This window comes from Haliotis rufescens, unplaced genomic scaffold, assembly GCF_023055435.1.
Source record: "Haliotis rufescens isolate VD_foot unplaced genomic scaffold, xgHalRufe1.0.p SCAF_6, whole genome shotgun sequence".
NCBI lineage: Eukaryota > Metazoa > Mollusca > Gastropoda > Lepetellida > Haliotidae > Haliotis > Haliotis rufescens.
In genome coordinates this window covers 38,559,093-38,580,418 of record NW_025964334.1, presented here as the reverse complement: position 1 = coordinate 38,580,418, position 21,326 = coordinate 38,559,093, and the positions used below count along the sequence as shown (strand labels likewise).

General features: G+C 43.5%; 1 protein-coding gene across 1 annotated transcript in view; it reads left to right on the top strand.

Annotated features, from left to right (window-relative positions):
* The window catches only part of LOC124145823 (laccase-2-like), a 24,815-nt gene extending 4,170 nt beyond the window's left edge, over nt 1-20,645 (top strand). Inside the window, exons 2-12 of the mRNA XM_048385916.1 lie at nt 2,759-2,859; nt 3,181-3,300; nt 5,630-5,790; nt 6,780-7,276; nt 14,203-14,378; nt 15,436-15,571; nt 17,246-17,352; nt 17,531-17,683; nt 18,476-18,577; nt 19,050-19,200; nt 19,373-20,645. Coding sequence (XP_048241873.1) covers nt 2,759-2,859; nt 3,181-3,300; nt 5,630-5,790; nt 6,780-7,276; nt 14,203-14,378; nt 15,436-15,571; nt 17,246-17,352; nt 17,531-17,683; nt 18,476-18,577; nt 19,050-19,200; nt 19,373-19,644 — 1,976 coding nt within the window. The 3' untranslated portion in view covers nt 19,645-20,645. The remainder of the gene's footprint in view (nt 1-2,758; nt 2,860-3,180; nt 3,301-5,629; nt 5,791-6,779; nt 7,277-14,202; nt 14,379-15,435; nt 15,572-17,245; nt 17,353-17,530; nt 17,684-18,475; nt 18,578-19,049; nt 19,201-19,372) is intronic.
* The last annotated feature ends 681 nt before the right edge of the window (nt 20,646-21,326 follow it).

The window sequence follows — 21,326 nt, the reverse complement described above, 5'->3', positions numbered from 1 at the left end:
GTTTTCACACTTCTCATGAAAATATTGAGTGTGTGCGTTCTGTCACGTGATTTGGATTCCGCTGCCTCTCTCTTGTATTGCTAAAATGAAACGCATGATGTTTACGTAATTACAGATCGAGGCTGTTCTTTGGGTTCATGCAATTTGTTTATGGCACTGTTACCGAAAACAACTATTTTGACAGCCATTGAAGTTCAGCCATGTCGAAGTTGTGGGTAGAGAGATAGTCATTCTGAATATATATTACTGTCACTGGAGGGTTATTTCAACACAACTGGATCATAAGTTCAACTTCAAAATACTTAAAACACCGATTTAGCTCCGCGTTTTTCGTAACTACGTACATTTGTATGACCCGTCACACTTAAAATGGAAGATATCATGTGGATTTCCGATTTCCGACTTGGTTGAGTGCAAATATGCAACAGGTTGCGTTGAAATTAAAAATATATGTATGGAGGGCTATTTCACCAATTCTTTTTGACCAGTATTTTGAACTAGTACTAGTGACTGGTTCTAAATTAAAACAAGCGGTATCTAATCTAAAGTTAGGCTACCTTAAATTTCGAAACATAGAAGGTTTGTGTCCTAATCAACATCTCCTTACGCTGCCGGAACAGTAAATGTAAGTGTGTCAGGTCTTCACCACGTTGTGTAACCTACAAAACCTGGTCGACAAACGCTGCCGGAACAGAAAATGTAAGTGTGTCAGGCCTTCACCACGTTGTGTAACCTACAAAACCTGGTCGACAAACGCTGCCGGAACAGAAAATGTAAGTTTGTCAGGCCTTCACCACGTTGTGTAACCTACAAAACCTGGTCGACAAACGCTGCCGGAACAGTAAATGTAAGTTTGTCAGGCCTTCACCACGTTGTGTAACCTACAAAACCTGGTCGACAAACGCTGCCGGAACAGTAAATGTAAGTTTGTCAGGCCTTCACCACGTTGTGTAACCTACAAAACCTGGTCGACAAACGCTGCCGGAACAGTAAATGTAAGTTTGTCAGGCCTTCACCACGTTGTGTAACCTACAAAACCTGGTCGACAAACGCTGCCGGAACAGTAAATGTAAGTGTGTCAGGTCTTCACCACGTTGTGTAACCTACAAAACCTGGACGACAAACGCTGCCGGAACAGTAAATGTGAGTGTGTCAGGCCTTCACCACGTTGTGTAACCTACAAAACCTGGTCGACAAACGCTGCCGGAACAGTAAATGTGAGTGTGTCAGGCCTTCACCACGTTGTGTAACCTACAAAACCTGGACGACAAACAGAGATACCGGCTCAAATACCAAGAGGAGCAGACTTATTGAATGTCTAGTTGTGTCACTGTCCACTCGGTCCGTGTGTGCGTTCTGTCACGTGATTATCACCAAACACCTTTTCGACAGTTATTCTCCCATCAACAATAAACGTGGCTGCTGTCTTCTTAACCTTCTACGCTGAGTTGTGTCTTTCATCATCCGACTGAGCTACCAACCGAGATCCAACCGGTGCCAATGGACATATGTATGACCTTGCGGAAAGCATGTAGTTTTACCCCGAAGTTCAGATGGTTCTATCTGGTCTAGAATCGCCCATGTACATGCCTCCGCGATACAGCTCTTATAAGGTGGAGAAAACAACATTCACTCACTTTAAACACCTTAATATTGTTTTTAGCTATAATGTCAACATACCCTGATATTACAGTCAATTATTGAACGGATGTTCTCTTATGAATTTTTTTTTAATTTTATCTAACTTCGGTCAATCAGATTTTTATCTGCAACGTTTCCTGTATAATGCATCTATAAGTACACCGAGATTGTCCTATCAACACTGGCGTGATACATCACAACCACCTCGTGGCTCTCACGTTCAGTACACAAGCACGTGTGTAATGTATGTCCTTTCGATGTACCGAAAATGTAAAGGTTTACATGGCAAACCAGCCCACAGTGTTATGAAAATGTTATCTATTAATCGCCGTACAAATAGCGCTTAACCTGCACCAATACACACAATACGTCTTCGGACACGCGTGTTTGTTTACATCGACAGGAGACCCAACCCACCGTCCAGTCAACAATAATGTTATTGAAGACGCACGCTGTGTGTACCCTTATATGTTACCCCAAACACCCCAGCTTGAACCAATTCGCTCTACCCTATGAACCAGACGTCCCCCAACGGTTGCCAAAGGACAGAACAAGGCGTGGTACACATGGTACCAACGATAGCTGCGTGCGTTTATGAACGCAACTGTATCTCGTTTTCACACATATTGCAAAGAAGAAAGATACAGCAACTGTGTCTGCTGATAAAGCCTGCCGTGTACGCATTAGTATGTATAAAGGTAGTAATTGTTAAACCGAACATCAGAGTAGAACGTCGGTGTTGTTTGTTATCGGGAGAAAACCATGCCCTAAAACTTACCAAAACTGTTGCTAAAATGTCAATCTATTATCAAGAGGGAGATTGTTATTATATTTCTGCATATGTTGTCTGAATACTACTCAGCTTGTGAAGGGAATATTCCTGTTATTACAAGATATACAACACTTATTCCCTACTTCCTAATAGTTACTCACCATGCTACCCCTTTAGAGCTGCACTGATCTGTGTTACACAGTGACGCCTATGTTACTGAGACACAGTTCTAATGCTGCATTTAAACATTTGTGTTGTACAGTAGCTCCAATATTATTTGTTACACAATGGCGTCTATGTTATCCTATACTTTTAATGCTACATGCAATGATATGTGTTCTACAGTGGCGTCTACCCACGAGTGCAAGCGGACATGTCAGAAGAACGAACGCCCCCGGGTGTGTGTGTATAACTTCACCGTGGAGTGGTACAGAACACTCTCTAAGGTGAGAAAACAAGATCCTGAAGAAGTTAAGGACCACCCGCTTCTTTCATATTACCAAAGTCATTTGTCATGTCATTACATATTAACTACAGTTATATGAAAGGATCGGATGGTCTTTGACTTATTTTGAAAAATTGTTCCAACACCTCCTACAGACAAGATTATCATCTGATATATTTGTAGCTTAAATGATTTCTCCAAAAGAATACTTTCTAATAATGATTTACAGATGTCATTCCAATGTCCAACATGGGGACAACGTGTGAAGCCTACTCATGATGTCCCTCTCACATTTATGTATCATTCAGTGTGAATGTTTCAGGCATGCTATGATTGTCCATTCAACCACTCGGACTGTTTTCGGCCGGACTGTGTGTCCGGGGATGGGAGGATTAAACCCTTGATCGCCGTCAACAGACAGGTGCCCGGTCCATCTATTGAGGTCAGTGTGAACTTCTAACCTTAACTCCGATCTGATGGATGAACGAAAGCATTGACATATATATGCTGAGTAATACAGTCAAGCGAGGTATCAGAAGCTTACTATCTGGTTTGAATATTGTATTAAAGACGAAGAGCACTATACATGTATGCAATATTGATGTAGAACCTATGTATTATAATGAACAACCATTCATTCAGTAGTACGAATGTTCGTATATGCAACATAATGTAAAACCTTCAAAGCAATATAAGAAAGATATGAAAACAATAAAGAATAGCTATATATGTGTGTTATCGTGGCAGTGTATTATTATGAACCATTAATGGGATGCGCAGTGATGTATTTTTGACGATGAGCAATGGATGCATTATAATATAAACCTTGGAAGCGACATAAGCCACATATGCAGTGATGAGCCAAGCCAGACGTCCACATCAATGGCTTCGAGTATATGTCTCAGTAAAACACAGGTCGCCGATATACGTGTCTTGATGACACATTTAATGACAGGGAGATAAAGATGCACCTGCGGCCTCGGCCCGGTCAGACTACCTCATTGCTCGGGTCCTCGCGTCCTCGGGTCCTTGTTTTCGCATATTGACCTCGTCAAGAGTAATAATTTGTATATTGTTGAGGTCAAGATTGTCACGATTGTGAGCCACGCATGATAATTAAATCACTTCTATTCAAATAGTGGTGCCAGGGTGTCCCTATCGTCTGAAGATAGCAATTTTTCTGCGCGGACTTGCGTCCCTAACAGAACCCCATGATCGTGGGTTCGAATCGCAATTTCGCCCCGATTATGTTATCTAGGTTTATAAGCAGTATTCCCATGGGTTTTACAGAAGTGGAAACGCCCAGAACCAACATAATTATGAACTTCGGGCTTTCCTCCAAAATCAAGCTGACAGGCCGTAATATAATTGAAACACTGTTAAAAAAGAGGGGCAGCGTGGTCATGTGTTGTGACGTCACATACTCCTCTGTTGTAGGTGTGTGAGGGGGACTACGTGGTGGTGTGTTGTGACGTCACATACTCGTCTGTTGTAGGTGTGTGAGGGGGACCAAGTGGTGGTGTGTTATGACGTCACATACTCGTCTGTTGTAGGTGTGTGAGGGAGACCGCGTGATGGTGTGTTGTGACGTCACATACTCCTCTGTTGTAGGTGTGTGAGGGGGACTACGTGGTGGTGTGTTGTGACGTCACATACTCCTCTGTTGTAGGTGTGTTAGGGGGACTACGTGATGGTGTGTTGTGACGTCACATACTCCTCTGTTGTAGGTGTGTGAGGGGGACTACGTGGTGGTGTGTTGTGACGTCACATACTCCTCTGTTGTAGGTGTGTTAGGGGGACTACGTGATGGTGTGTTGTGACGTCACATACTCCTCTGTTGTAGGTGTGTGAGGGGATCTACGTGGTGGTGTGTTGTGACGTCACATACTCCTCTGTTGTAGGTGTGTTAGGGGGACTACGTGATGGTGTGTTGTGACGTCACATACTCCTCTGTTGTAGGTGTGTTAGGGGGACTACGTGGTGGTGTGTTGTGACGTCACATACTCCTCTGTTGTAGGTGTGTGAGGGGGACTACGTGGTGGTGTGTTGTGACGTCACATACTCCTCTGTTGTAGGTGTGTGAGGGGGACTACGTGGTGGTGTGTTGTGACGTCACATACTCCTCTGTTGTAGGTGTGTGAGGGGGACTACGTGATGGTGTGTTGTGACGTCACATACTCCTCTGTTGTAGGTGTGTGAGGGGATCTACGTGGTGGTGTGTTGTGACGTCACATACTCCTCTGTTGTAGGTGTGTTAGGGGGACTACGTGATGGTGTGTTGTGACGTCACATACTCCTCTGTTGTAGGTGTGTGAGGGGGACTACGTGGTGGTGTGTTGTGACGTCACATACTCCTCTGTTGTAGGTGTGTGAGGGGGACTACGTGGTGGTGTGTTGTGACGTCACATACTCCTCTGTTGTAGGTGTGTGAGGGGGACTACGTGGTGGTGTGTTGTGACGTTACATACTCCCCTGTTGTAGGTGTGTGAGGGGGACTACGTGGTGGTGTGTTGTGACGTCACATACTCCTCTGTTGTAGGTGTGTGAGGGGGACCGCGTGGTGGTGTGTTGTGATGTCACATACTCGTCTGTTGTAGGTGTGTGAGGGGGACCGCGTGGTGGTGTGTTGTGACGTCACATACTCCTCTGTTGTAGGTGTGTGAGGGGGACCGCGTGGTGGTGTGTTGTGACGTCACATACTCCTGTGTTGTAGGTGTGTGAGGGGGACCGCGTGGTGGTGTGTTGTGACGTCACATACTCCTCTGTTGTAGGTGTGTGAGGGGGACCGCGTGGTGGTGTGGGTGACCAATGATATGGAAGATGGTCAGGCGACCAGCATACACTGGCACGGACAACACCAAATGAGAACGCCATACTCTGACGGCGTTGGCCACATCACACAATGCAACATCGGCGTCAAAGAAACTTTCAAGTGAGTGTACATTTCATTTCAACCTGTTTATCTTATTAACATAACTGGCGATTAACCAGATGTTAAATTGAAAACGGCATTACTAGAGGACATTGTCTCAAAACGGATTCCCTCCCATGTCAATGAATATACAAACAGTTTCTTTATCAGCTGTAAGTGTATTGTGTTTTTTGCGTCTGAGGCGCCGCAGCTCGCGTCCCTTTGGAGGGCCAGAAACCTTTGATCGTGGGTTCGAATCCCGGTTCGATTATGTTTCTAGGCTTGTCAGCACCTTACCTTTGCTCATGGGTTTCACCAAAGTGGTAAACGTCTGAGACCTGCATCCTTTCGGGCTTTTCTCCCACAACAAGCTGATGCGCTGTCATACAACCGGAATACTGTCCAACGTCACGTGAAACCCCAATCACCCATTTACTATGATTTGGTGTAAAACTTCAAAACCCAACTTACTCACGCACCCATACGTTATTATCGAAATAATTGTTCCCTCTTTCAGTTACTCTTGACAAATACTCCCAATTCAAAACAGCCATAAGAGTCTGGCGGTTACACCCAGTCTTGTAATTGTACTGCGTAACTTTGATACTGTGTCACTGACAATTATAGTAACAGATCATTTCTAGATTGAACGCTCTAAGGTTGACGAATGATGAACCGCTGCGAAGAAATATGAAACATGTTTGATAATAACCGATTGTTCTCACCTTCTCTTGGATGGAATTATCTTTGTTTGGCATAGTCTATCTTTAAGAGAAGAGACCATTCGATATTTGGTTGAAACAATGTAATGTTGGTGATATTTGTTCTCTCTTTGTGATATTACGGGTACAACTAATCATGTATAGTTGACAGTGAAGAGGACTTCTGTTGAAAATCTGAAGATTTAGTTATAGTGTGATTACAAAATATAGGATTATGGCAATGATGTATTAGAGTAAGGTATTCAGAAGAATTATGTTTTACGTACAACCTGTATGAATACATTTCAGATATGAGTTCACAGCCTCGCCAGCAGGCACCCACTGGTACCATGGCCATACAGGCATGCAGCTTGCTGATGGCTTATTCGGTGCCTTCATTGTCCGCCAGCATCAGGACGTAGACCCCAACGGTGCTCTGTACGACGTCGATGACCACATCATGGTGGTGGGAGACTGGATACCAGTCACTTCAATGACGAGATACGTAGATCTGATGCACGACCTTTATGACCCTACTCTACCACAGGGACTGCACATCAATGGCAGAGCTCGCAACGTTGACGTTCCAAACAAGTTCAACATCGTCAAAACGAACCTGACCACAGCCAAGACGCCAATGGAGGTGTTTGAGGTGACAAGGGGTCAGAGGTACAGGCTTCGTGTGATTGGAGCGTCCGGCAACTGCCCACTACACGTGGCCGTGGAGAAGCATCAGCTGCAGGTGATCGGTAATGATGGAATGCCCGTCCAGCCAAGACCAGTCGATGTCTTCCTTGTCTTTCCAGGTGAGACCAAGCTTCGCCTTAAGTCCCTTTGTTTATTTCTGAACACCTTATATTTTAACTATAGTCACTTGTATATCATAAGCTGTCATGTTCTTATATTCTGACTAACATACTCTTGCTTGATTTAAATATTAATCTGTGATCTGTAACTAGTTAGTTTACTATCCTTTGAAGACAGGGACACACATAAGTTATGTAGCTATATAAAGTAATTACTTCTTCTAGTCACGACATGGCTGGAAAACTACCATCATTATATTTTCATCTCACTGTAACCACATCTTGGTAACGGGCCGAACTTTTTAGTATTTAATTTGTGTTTGTGACAAAATATTTTAGTTATTCAAAGGATACCCATCCTAAGTTGTTTGATAGGCATTACTAAGAAGTTGACGGATGACAAGGTAGACACAATTTTATGGATAACAACTTCTTTAATACTGTGAAAAGCGACGTTTCGGTATAGGTCCTTATACCGTTGTCAAGCAAGACTGAATGAGGAACATAGTACATAAAATATATATTAGGTGGAGGATTAACAGTAACAACAATTGAGTATAAATGAGTGGGATAACATTGGTAGGTGTTGATAACAAAGGGATGATACTGTCACAACACGATGGACAGAGAACACATAGGTGGAAGCCAATGGGACATGAAGCCAATTAAACAGGATATAAGTGATTATTGCTTGATGAGTTCATAGTAGGCGGATGGGATTAAATAACCTTGGTCTCTGTTGATTGATGGCTTTTGGCGGCGAATGTGGACTTCTGTCAGTTTTCTTTTAGTGAAATCATGGAGGTTGTTGGCGAGGATTTGGACGTTGTCCCAGTTGATGTTGTGATTAGGACAGTTGCTGATATGGTCCGAGATGGCTCATTTACTGTCGGATTTAATGGGGGAGGTTTTGTGTTCTTTCATTCTCGTGTTGATTGGGCGGGATGTTTCACGTTATGTGAACGTGAGTGTCGGTATGTGTGAGTGCCTGTAAATTCGAACGACAGTGTTGGTCTGTGTGAGTGTCTGTTAATGTGAACGAGAATTTTGGTCTGTGTGAGTGTCTGTTAATGTGAATGTGAGTGTCGGTATGTGTTAGTGCCTGTTAATGTGAACGACAGTGTTGGTCTGTGTGGGTGTCTGTTAATGTGAACGAGAATTTTGGTCTGTGTGAGTGTCTGTTAATGCGAACGAGAATTTTGGTCTGTGTGAGTGTCTGTTAATGCGAACGACAGTGTCGGTATGTGTGAGTGCCTGTTAATGTGAATGTGAGTGTTGGTCTGTGTGGGTGTCTGTTAATGTGAACGACAGTGTCGGTATGTGTGAGTGCCTGTTAATGTGAATGTGAGTGTTGGTCTGTGTGGGTGTCTGTTAATGTGAACGACAGTGTCGGTATGTGTGGGTGTCTGTTAATGTGAATGTGAGTGTTGGTCTGTGTGGGTGTCTGTTAATGTGAACGACAGTGTCGGTATGTGTGAGTGCCTGTTAATGTGAATGTGAGTGTTGGTCTGTGTGGGTGTCTGTTAATGTGAACGACAGTGTCGGTATGTGTGGGTGCCTGTTAATGTGAATGTGAGTGTTGGTCTGTGTGGGTGTCTGTTAATGTGAACGACAGTGTCGGTATGTGTGAGTGCCTGTTAATGTGAATGTGAGTGTTGGTCTGTGTGGGTGTCTGTTAATGTGAACGACAGTGTCGGTATGTGTGGGTGTCTGTTAATGTGAATGTGAGTCCTACCATCCACGCACACACATCCCGAATATAACAACCTTGTACCCCACCCACAGAAATGAAATTCAGTTTGTGTCACCTAGATGAAGTAGGGAATGAATACCATGATGTTCCACATCGTACCCACACCCTGTCCTTCAAGGGTAAATGTTGACTTACTGGTGTTCACCAACCGCCCCCTGTATGGGAAAGAGTTTAGAGACGCAACCGACTATTGGACGCTTTGTAAATATCACTGACACATATAGCCAGTCATGCAAATGGTTGACTGTCACATTGCGCCGGGAAGATATGTGGGTTTCAATAGGGGACGAACACACAATGCAGTATAGACCGGCAACACTCCTTGCCTACCTTGTTCCTCTATGTGTCGGTGCCCTGTGCAATATCAAGTGTATCAACACTTTGGCCATTGACGGAAGAACCGCGGAAACATCACCCGGCCACACCAACCGTATAGCATCTTTTGCTATAACTCAGTTAGCTTTTAATTCGCTGAAACGGGATATTTTATAACCCTGTGAGATTTTCAATGTAAACTTGTCCTGACTTGTTTACGTTCGGTGGGTTGTATAACTAATATTATTACTTATAGATATATTTAAATCCCTTTGGTGAATACTCGGTTGTATATTGTTGATCAGAATACAAGAAGGTATGCATTTAAGGGTGTATCTGTTGGACTGACGGGGTGGCAGACAGACATGTATACATAAATACAGACAGACGGGTATACTGATATACCCTCATACAGACATACATACAGACAGACGGGTATACTGATATACCTTCATACAGACATACATACAGATAGACGGGTATACTGATATACCCTCATACAGACATACATACAGACAGACGGGTATACTGATATACCTTCATACAGACATACATACAGACAGACGGGTATACTGATATACCCTCATACAGACATACATACAGACAGACGGGTATACTGATATACCTTCATACAGACATACATACAGACAGACGGGTATACTGATATACCCTCATACAGACATACATACAGACAGACGGGTATACTGATATACCCTCATACAGACATACATACAGACAGACGGGTATACTGATATACCCTCATACAGACATACATACAGACAGACGGGTATACTGATATACCCTCATACAGACTTACATACAGACGTATATACAGAAACAGACCGACCGACAGATAAACAGACAGGCCGACAAGTATACAGATATACAGACAGGCACACAATCAGACAGACAGAGTGGCAGGCAAGACAGACAGACATACTATTCAATTCTTACATCGAAATCTTCCATCATACTAGTTATCTGGTCAATATGGTACGAGTCAGTAAACATATAACCGTCGTCTGTGTGAGTGTCTGTTAATGTGAACGTGAGTGTTGGTGTGTGTGAGTGTCTGTTAATGTGAACGTGAGTGTTGGTCTGTGTGAATGTCTGTTAATGTGAATGTGAGTGTCGGTATGTGTGAGTGTCTGTTAATGTGAACGTGAGTGTTGGTGTGTGTGAGTGTCTGTTAATGTGAATGTGAGTGTTGGTCTGTGTGAGTGTCTGTTAATGTGAATGTGAGTGTCGGTATGTGTGAGTGTCTGTTAATGTGAATGTGAGTGTTGGTCTGTGTGAGTGTCTGTTAATGTGAATGTGAGTGTTGATCTGTGTGAGTGTCTGTTAATGTGAACGTGAGTGTCGGTATGTGTGAGTGTCTGTTAATGTGAATGTGAGTGTTGGTCTGTGTGAGTGTCTGTTAATGTGAATGTGAGTGTCGGTATGTGTGAGTGTCTGTTAATGTGAACATGAGTGTTGGTGTGTGTGAGTGTCTGTTAATGTGAACGTGAGTGTTGATCTGTGTGAGTGCCTGTTAATGTGAATGTGAGTGTCGGTATGTGTGAGTGTCTGTTAATGTGAACATGAGTGTTGGTGTGTGTGAGTGTCTGTTAATGTGAACGTGAGTGTCGGTGTGTGTGAGTGTCTGTTAATGTGAATGTGAGTGTTAGTATGTGTGAGTGTCTGAAAATGTGATACTGTACCTGTCAGTGTGTTTGGACATACACTAAAAATTATACTAAGATTCACCCTACAGTTGACAAATTCAACTTACAATAGAAATAACACGAAAGCATGTTTTCTCACTATTCCGTCCATTGCTTCAAGTAGGATCTGTTTGATGATACTTGGACCAAGGCTCCAAAGCTTCTTTACAATTCGAAAGTTGCTTGGACGTAAGGGGTTAAGGTCATGATTGTCAGTTTTTAATGTGATAGAAGCCGTTTACACTAAACATGAGCCCCCCCCCCCCCCCCCCCCCCCCCCCCCGGACTTTAGAGCTGAGATATGGGTCGGGGTTACTATGGAGTATGATATAAAAAGTTATGTAATGTAGTAACCTTCTCAACATATAATTAATACAATTCATATCCCACATCTATTTATGTCGGACTCCCACACCCTCCGGTCGCCTCCCTCGGATCTTCTCCACAAACAGTATCAAATAGCATTACTCAATGAGTAAATTAATGCTTAACATTACTAAACAATCATTGAGAATTACCAAGGGAGATCACTCTAAAAGACCGGCAGATACGGCTGAGGGATGTGATAGAGCTCTGGTTTCACACCCCTGTAATATGGGTATTGAGACTTGTGATGCTTATACAAATCGCGCCATGACATCAAAGAGTATATGAGCTGTGTATAGGGGACTAACGTGATCTCATCGGTTTTTATTGACATGATTCAGCTTTACCTGTTTAAACCACACATTATGACATTAATTATATGCACCACCTTCAGTCAGTATACACTATCCTGTTGCTTACACATCATATCTTCACAAACTATTCCACGTTCAATACCACAGAGTGAAGGCATAAAGCCACCCTGACACGATTTTTGTCCCTGCAATGCCGCGCAATGCGTCGCAAGGCGTGCCATTTCGGTGGTACGCAGCGGAGCGTGAAGCCGCGTTTGCGCCCTGTTCGCGCACTGTACACGCATAAGTTACGCAATGTCTACGCAATGCACGGCCAAAATGGGCCGCTTTGGCACGCACTGACACGCAATGGCACGACTTGTTTACGTATAGGTTAAGTATTGTTCGCGCATTGTTCACGTCTTCCGTACCGCAATGTCCCGCAGTGTCACATACGACACGCATAGTTCCCGCTGTTTTCCCGCATCTCCACGCATTGCCCCGACGACTTCGCGCATGCATTTGTCACGCTTGGCGGTGCGCTTCAAATCTCGGTATTGGCGTATGTATATAAACTCAAAATAGAAGAGACGCTTCATTCCTCGACTCTCTGTGGACGATACAACATGCTGAATACCAGAGACACTGCTATTGCAGAACAGAGAAGGTGTATATATCTGGCAGCTGCAGAACTATTATTTCTTGAAGAGCAGGAGAAAAGGCAGCAAGAGCCAGAGGAAGAGCATGAGAAAGAAGAAGAGACAACCCTAACTAGAACAAGGAAAGCAAGGACAGTGTGAGATAGGCAATGAGTTCGGACATTATGATCAGCTATTGACAGGACTCCATAAGGAAGATCCCAGAGGTTACAGGAATTACCTGAGAATGACACCTGACCTGTTCCAAGAGATGGTGGAGAAGTTAACCCCTCACCTTAAGAAGGAGACCACATTCATGAGAGAACCACTTGAAGTTGGACTCAAGCTGGCTGCCACCCTCCGCTTCCTAGTCACTGGAAAGTCCTATCCAAGTCTACAGTACAGCTTCAGAGTTGAAGCAAGTACAATCTGCAAGTTCTTACCAGAGGTGTGCAAAGCCATTATTGAGGTCTACAAGGACGAAGTGCTCAGCTGCCCCAAAACTCAAGAAGAGTGGAAGGAGGTTGCTGAGATGTTCAGCTCCAGATGGAACTACCACAACTGTCTAGGGGCCCTGGACGGAAAGCAAGTTGCTATGAAGAGGCAACCCAAAGCAGGCTCCCTCTATTATAATTACAAGAGCTTCCACAGCATTGTACTCATAGCTGTTGCAGATGCTTGGTATAAGTTCTTGTATGTTGATGTTGGGGCAGAGGGTGGTGCCCCATTGAGCCAGCCTTTCTGTCTCTTGTCATACAACTGTTGGTAGTCTTTTACATATTCTGCTAATTTCATGGTACCCTCATCTGTCCACTTATACTCAGGAATTTCTTCCTTGGACACTCTGATTCTCTTCTTCTGTTTTACTGTGGACTCTTCTCCACTTGACGGTTCTATTTATGTCTCTGTAAAAACTTCAAGTTGTGTCTGTGGAACAACATCCACACTTGAGCAGGAGGAAGGAGGAGAAAGATCCCGCTCCCTGTCTGCAATCTCTGTCTCTTTCTCTGTCTCTGGCCTGTCTTTTTTGCACTGGTCTTCCCCTTCTTCTACGGACTTTCTCCTTGTAAGGCATGTTGTCCGTGTGCTGGCAAGTTGCAGAATGACCAGGACCCGCTTACATACGCACTGACGCGATCGCCGTCGTCGCTTATTGGTCGGGAACTACGCGCAAACAATGCGTAAACACTTCGTGAGCAGTTCGTGCATTGCGCGAATGGTTCGTGACGTGCGCGACCTATGCGTGAGCTGGGCGTTCCATGATTACGTGAACAACTCGTGACAACACCCTAACGACCGCACGATCACTCCGCGACACGCTCGAATGCGTGAACGAACAACGTGGACAGTTCGTGACCCATGCGTGGCATGGCGTGTCAGAGCGTGTAGTGGATTCCCATTGCACGCATTGACACGCACCGTCGGCAGTGTTCGCGCCGAGTTCGTACAGTGTTCACGCATGGTTCACGCACATGGCACGAAAATTGATGCGTGCCAAATTTTTGAACATTTTGAAATTCTCTCTACGACATGGCACGCATCCCCGCACCCTTCACACTCTCCTCGCGCTCTTTCCCGAAGACTTTAATCATTCGCACGCCGAAGTGCGAGCCATTGCGGGAACAAAAATCGTGCAAGTGTCAGGGTGGCTTAACACTTGTTCACAAACGGCTGGGAAACCTTATATACCTTCTGAACACGAACCATCTCTAACTTCTGAAGTCGATAGTTCACCGTCAGTTTGACGTCTCCTCTCTCTGGACCCTCAGTGGTATATGTCATACTTGAGTGTAAGCATGATATAACCTTAGAACTATCACATTCAGTTCCGTTTGTCTATTTGATGTTTCTATTGCAGGTGAGCGATACGACTTCCTGTTGTTTGCGAACCAGGACGTGGGCAACTATTGGGTCAAGGTCGTCGGTTTGGGGGACTGCCGAACGGCTGATGTGTCAGCGGCAGCCATCTTGAGATATGCGGGTGCACCAGATGAAGACCCCAGCACTGCACTCATGTTCTCGACTGTTGGCGGGGTGAGTCGACAGTTGTTGGTAATAACTTCATGAGCTTATTAAGGCAAATGAATTCGGCCTTGGTTGCAATGTAATAGTGTAACTATAAAGAGTTCCCTTAGGGTTCTGCTGATCAAGTGATATAATTGTAAAATAGAAGGGGAATAGTTTGAGAGCTAATGGAAAATAGGAAAAAAACACGAGCCGCCCGTCTATCTGTGATTTGCGTTGTTATTATCAAATGCAAAATAGTAAACTTGCCCCCATCCAATTTGTATACTAGTGCCCAGTATCACTGAGATGACACGCTTCTGACTGTTAATGAGATAACGCGCCTTTGACTGTTACTGAAGTGACACGCCTCTGACTGTAAATGAGATAACACGCCTCGTAATGTTACTGAGATAACACACCTCTGACTGTTACTGAGATAACACGCCTCTGACTGTTACTGAGATAACACACCTCTGACTCTTCCAGTGGTGACACGCCTATGACTGTAACTGAGGTAACACACCTCTGACTCTTACTGATATAACACGCCTCTGACTCTTACTGATATAACACGCCTCTGAATGCTACTTAGATAACACGCCTCTGACTCCTACTGAGATAACACGCCTCTGAATGTTACATGGATAACACGCCTCTGACTCTTACTAAGATAACACGCCTCTGACTCTTACTAAGATAACACGCCTCTGTCTGTTACTGAGATGACACGCCTCTGACCCTTACAGTGGTGACACGCCTCTGATTGCTACTGAGATGACACGCCTCTGACTGTTACTGAGATAACACGCCTCTGACTGTTACTGAGATAACACGCCTCTGATCGCTACGGAGATGACACGCCTCTGACTCCTACAGCGGTGACACGCCTCTGTCTGTTACTGAGATAACACGCCTCTGACACTTACAGCGGCGGCACGCCTCTGACTGTTACTGAGATGACACGCCTCTGACCCTTACAGTGGTGACACGCCTCTGACTGTTACAGTGATGACACGACTCTGACTGTTACAGTGATGACACGCCTCAGACTGTTACTGAAATGACACGCCTCTGACTGTTGCAGGTGATGTTAAATCCAGTCCCGATGCAAGATTCCGAGTTTTACGGGAAGGATCACAGTTGGCTCCGCCCTGTCGATCTGCGTTATGCCAGAGACGTCAACCTGACACAACAGACAGTGGATACCAGGCTGTATATAGGTAGGAATTATTGGTCTGACACAACAGACACTGGATACCAGGCTGTATATAGGTAGGAATTATTGGTCTGACACAACAGACAGTGGATACCAGGCTGTATATAGGTAGGAATTATTGGTCTGACACAACAGACAGTGGATACCAGGCTGTATATAGGTAGGAATTATTGGTCTGACACAACAGACAGTGGATACCAGGCTGTATATAGGTAGGAATTATTGGTCTGACACAACAGACACTGGATACCAGGCTGTATATAGGTAGGAATTATTGGTCTGACACAACAGACAGTGGATACCAGGCTGTATATAGGTAGGAATTATTGGTCTGACACAACAGACAGTGGATACCAGGCTGTATATAGGTAGGAATTATTGGTCTGACACAACAGACACTGGATACCAGGCTGTATATAGGTAGGAATTATTGGTCTGACACAACAGACACTGGATACCAGGCTGTATATAGGTAGGAATTATTGGTCTGACACAACAGACAGTGGATACCAGGCTGTATATAGGTAGGAATTATTGGTCTGACACAACAGAGTGGATACCAGGCTGTATATAGGTAGGAATTATTCGACCAACACTTTCACTGACTCGACCAACACTTTCACTTTCTCGACCAATGCTTCCACTGAATTTACCCGCATTTTAACTTTCTCGTCCAACACTTTCACTTTTTCGACCAACGCTTTCACTGACTCGCCCAACTCTTTCACTTTCTCGACCAATGCTTCCACTAAATTTACCTGCTCTTTCACTTTCTCGACCAACTCTTTCACTTTCTCGACCAATGCTTCCACTAAATTTACCTGCTCTTTCACTTTCTCGACCAACTCTTTCACTTTCTCGACCAATGCTTCCACTAAATTTACCTGCTCTTTCACTGACTCGGCCAACAATTTCACTGACTCGACCAACACTCTCACTTTCCAGACCAACGTTCCCATTGAATTTATCCGCTCTTTCACTTTCTCGACCAACTCTTTCACTTTCTCGACCAATGCTTCCACTAAATTTACCTGCTCTTTCACTTTCTCGACCAACTCTTTCACTTTCTCGACCAATGCTTCCACTAAATTTACCTGCTCTTTCACTGACTCGGCCAACAATTTCACTGACTCGACCAACACTCTCACTTTCCAGACCAACGTTCCCATTGAATTTACCCGCTCTTTCACTTTCTCGACCAACACTTTCACTTTCTCGACCAATGCTTTCACTTCTCGACCAATGCTTTCACTGAATCTTACCGATCGTCACTGACTTGATTAACGCTTCCACTGAATTTACCCACTCTTTCGCTTTCTCGACCAATGCTTTCACTTTCCCGACCAACACTCCCACTGAATTTACCCGCTCTTTAACTTTCTCGACCAACACTTTCACTTTTTCGACCAATGCTTTCACTTTCTCGACCAATGCTTTCACTGACTCAAACCGATCTTTCACTGACTTGATTAAAGCTTCCACTGAATTTACCCACTCTTTCGCTTTCTCGACCAACACTTTCACTTTCTCGACCAACGCTTTCACTTTTTCGACCAATGCTTTCACTGACTCTAACCGATCTTTCACTGACTTGATCAACGCCTCTACCCGATCTTTCAGGTGAGTCTAAGAACACTTTCTTCTGCCTCCCTCCTTTATTCTGTTTATTCTGTTACAGGAATGGAGTTCAACAACAACGACAACCAGAAATACAACAATAAGAAGCTATATTCAACATCGGATATTCCACCCAGAAAAGGACATTTTACACCCGTGATTGATAATGTATCCTTCCAAGAAATTACAATAACACACTTATGCAGTTATGAGTTATCCAGTTGGAAATAAAATCAAATTCTTTTCAGTTGATGCCCGCGGTATATTGAATGTAAGCATTCATTATAACACTGAGCATTGAAGAAATATTAAACAAAGTCAGCAAATCATCTTAACGCATGCGCAGATAACCTTCTTCCTGCCGCCCATCCCATTACTGTCTCAGCCGGAGGACGTTGATGACTCGTGGTTCTGTAACAGATCAACTGTGACGGACTCCGACAAGTGTCTGACGGATCTGTGTCTGTGTACACACACGCTCAGGTTTAAGCAAAACGAGGTCAGTTGGTTGATTTTTCACTAATCCCATACTGGGACGACGTGCGATTTGTTCTCGAAATCAGTCATGCATGTAGGTATTTCAATGAGCATTCTTGCTAGCACTGCTAGTTGGAATATGGGCATCCAATACAATTGAGGGGCTATTCACATGGGACGAACAATTTCTGGTGTATTTGAAAAGACATCACTGTCAGCTACATATCGTATTTCGTCATTAAAACGCTGCCTGTTGAAACGCAGAGGTCATTTCGTGTCCTCGGCGAAGCTGTCAGCATAATTTGTGTTAACAAAGGAGAGCCTAGTCCATCTTTGAAGTGTAGCATGTTTACAACTTTACACATGGTAATACCATTCAGAACATTCCCAGTTGACACGTGCTGTGACTACATCAACCAGTTCCAACACTGTAGTCGTATATCTCACATGGCAGCAGACCCTACTGTGCGTCTGCGTCCCGACACTTGTGTGAGATCAAAATATCCGCACGTTTTCTCCTCTAGGGTTATATTTGAATATGACCAGAAACCTTAATACAAATACTGTCTGTCCCTTATAGTGTTGTGCACAACAAAGACATTAAGTGGTCGCATTTTTGTAGTAGTGGTTGTGGTAGTTGAGTAGTAGTTGTAGTGGTGGTAGTAGTGGTGGTTGTAGTGGTACTAGTGGTAGTGGTGGTGGTTGTAGTGGTAGTGGTAGTAGTTGTTGTACTGGGAGTGGGAGTGAGAGTGGGTGAGATCACAAGACATTGACGTTGTCAGTTATTAATTAGTTCCTTTTCTGTTTACTTCAGATCGTAGAGCTGGTTATCATAAACGAAGCAAAGCCATTCACAGAATTAGGCCACCCAATGCACCTGCACGGCCATAGCTTCTACATCATGGGAGAAGGGAAGGTGAGAGAGGCAGAACAGGACTTTTGTGTTACCAAGAATGATGGCATGTTGATATTTTAATATATGGCATCTATATTGGGAAAATGACCATGTTTGGCCAATATTAGGTGATCTTTGTTGTATCTGGTGGTACTCAGCGATGTCCGACTTATAAAAAACAAAAAGCAAATTCCTTTGACATTTTAAGGATGACACCAAAGTTTCTCCAAAATGACCTTAAACATCATCCCTCATCCATGGATGTAACTAATACTTGGCATTGGTGTTTACACCGATGATACAGCAAGGGTAATTATCAGATCTATTCAAGAGGTTCTGCTTGTGTCCTGCTGGCCACATCATACACAACGGGGCACACTGACGTGTTCAACGTGAAAAAAAACACCCACATTATTCTAAAATGTGTACCAGAACAGCTATTGCATCGTGCTACCAGTCTTAATCTTGTTCTATTTTAATTAACATGTTCTAGTTTAACAAAACGTCAACAAGCCGGGCTGAAGTGATGCGTCTTGACCAGGAGGGGCAGATCCCCCGCAATTACATCAACCCCCCTTACAGGGACACCATCAACGTACACGACGCCGCTTATGTCATCCTCAGATTTCAGGCCAATAACCCAGGTACATGTCGTGTTATAACGTGACTTTATTGACACGCTATACTTCATTATAAACATCGTTTTACTGAGAACTATTTCGTCGTGACTTCCAGAAACTATAGCATTCATGGTACTATTCCTATTTGCCCACCATGGCGTTGACGTATGGCAATAACTACGTGTTCTTCTTTCAGGCTTCTGGTTCTTCCATTGTCACACTGACAGTCATCTGGCCCAGGGGAAGGCCCTGCTGGTGCAGATAGGAGAATACAAGGACTTCCCTCCTATCCCCTCCACCTTCCCCAAGTGTGGGGGGTGGGGCTACTCTAACGCCAAGAGGAAGAAGGAGGACCGCCCGTGTGTCACAAGTGGAGCTGCTCAACACTCTGCCGGTTTCCTAGCGGCCATCTCTGTAGCAATGGTTGCATGCAGGAGTATTGGCGCCATGATTCACAACTACCTCTGACTGTACATTATGAACATCTCAAACTTATTTTATAATTTCCCCAAAATGTTTATTTCTTTACTTGCGTTTTTTACAAGTCCTTCGCCAATTAGTTTTCATTTTATGATTATAGAAATGGGTTCGTAGAAAAATGCTGTTGTCAAAAAAGGAAGAAGGCATGCTAACCTATCCTCAATGTTTATTCTTGCCGCCATCTACGTGACGTAGTATTGAGTATGTTAAGAATTGCAGATATATAGTTATGATCAAATGACGACCGGTCGTCCATGTCATTGTTGCTTTCGGCAGACCTGTCCTTCCCCCGGGACTCATGTGTGTGACGAGGGTACACATATCAATTGAGTTTTGGCATTGATACATTTCTTTTATCGCATTGATAAGATTTCTTTTTTCGCAATAATATTATTTGATTTTTTTTACATTTAGAAAAAGATAGAATATTGTTAGGTGTCCGGTTCGAGTTCAAGTAGCTGACCATCTCTCAGAAATAGTGTTAGTTTGGTCTTCGCCTATTGAATCGCTTGGCTTCAGGCGATCGACGACAGATAGCGGATCTAACTGCAATTCCTGTTTTAGCTGAGCCCGGGCTGGGCCGTGGTCTTGACATTCCAATAACAAGTGAACAATGGATTCAGGTTGATTACAAGTCTAAGGCGTCTGAGAACATGAGAATGTGATCTTACTCTTGAATTTATCTACATGACTAAGATCACATTTCACGTCACCATTTCATCATCACGTTACAGGCAGGTTACTTGTGCACATGTGATAGAGGACGCTCTTCTGTCAGAACTGTGCATATTTTTATACCATGTTTATATAGGATGTTTACATTTTACCGATTTAAACGGGACTAATCCAAGCATTTAGGCCAGGTGTTGTTGGGCTCTTGTCATTTGATCGTTGAGCTGTAACAGTTTCAACAAGCTGGCCCAAACAGTGCTCACATATATATATATATATATATTCTTAAGTATTTTTTGGTAAATAAAAATATATAGACGTGAAATGCTGCGTTAATTATTTCAATCTTCAATAATGAGAAATCCTACACAGACAAGTCAAAACCAAATTAGAATCATATATTTCTATCATTATCATTAGTGGTAGTCTTATTATATTTGTTTTTATTAATTTTGTTACCTATCCAATGACCTTAAAAATGTATTTTGGTATCAGCCTAGACAAAAATAAACTTTCTATCATTCTGCTATATTCAACGATAGCATCACCATACATGGAATAAACTATAACAAGAGTATACAGTTTCTAAAAACATTTTATCATCCCCGTAATTTAGGTAGCCAAAGGTAGCTACCTTTACAATGTGCCTACACCCACCAGTACGATAACAGAACATCCTATCATCGTCAACATTATGCTTATATTTTCATCACACATCATCAATCAGATTCCTCAATTGTCCATTGTCCTATTTGAAACACACAAAGGGATTTTGCTGTGTGTCTCTCTTCAGCACAATACTGTGTGTTTGTAATCTCTCCGCTCACACCCTCAGCTGTGCTCAGTGTTATTACCTCAGAGTCAGAGTTTCTGGGTCAGCGATTGAAATGTTTTTATTTCTAGGTAGTTCCAAATGGCTACCAAAACATTCGAAAGAAGATTCTGCAATCGTTTTAAAGTGACTTGTTTATTTCTGATGATTGAAACATTTTGAGATA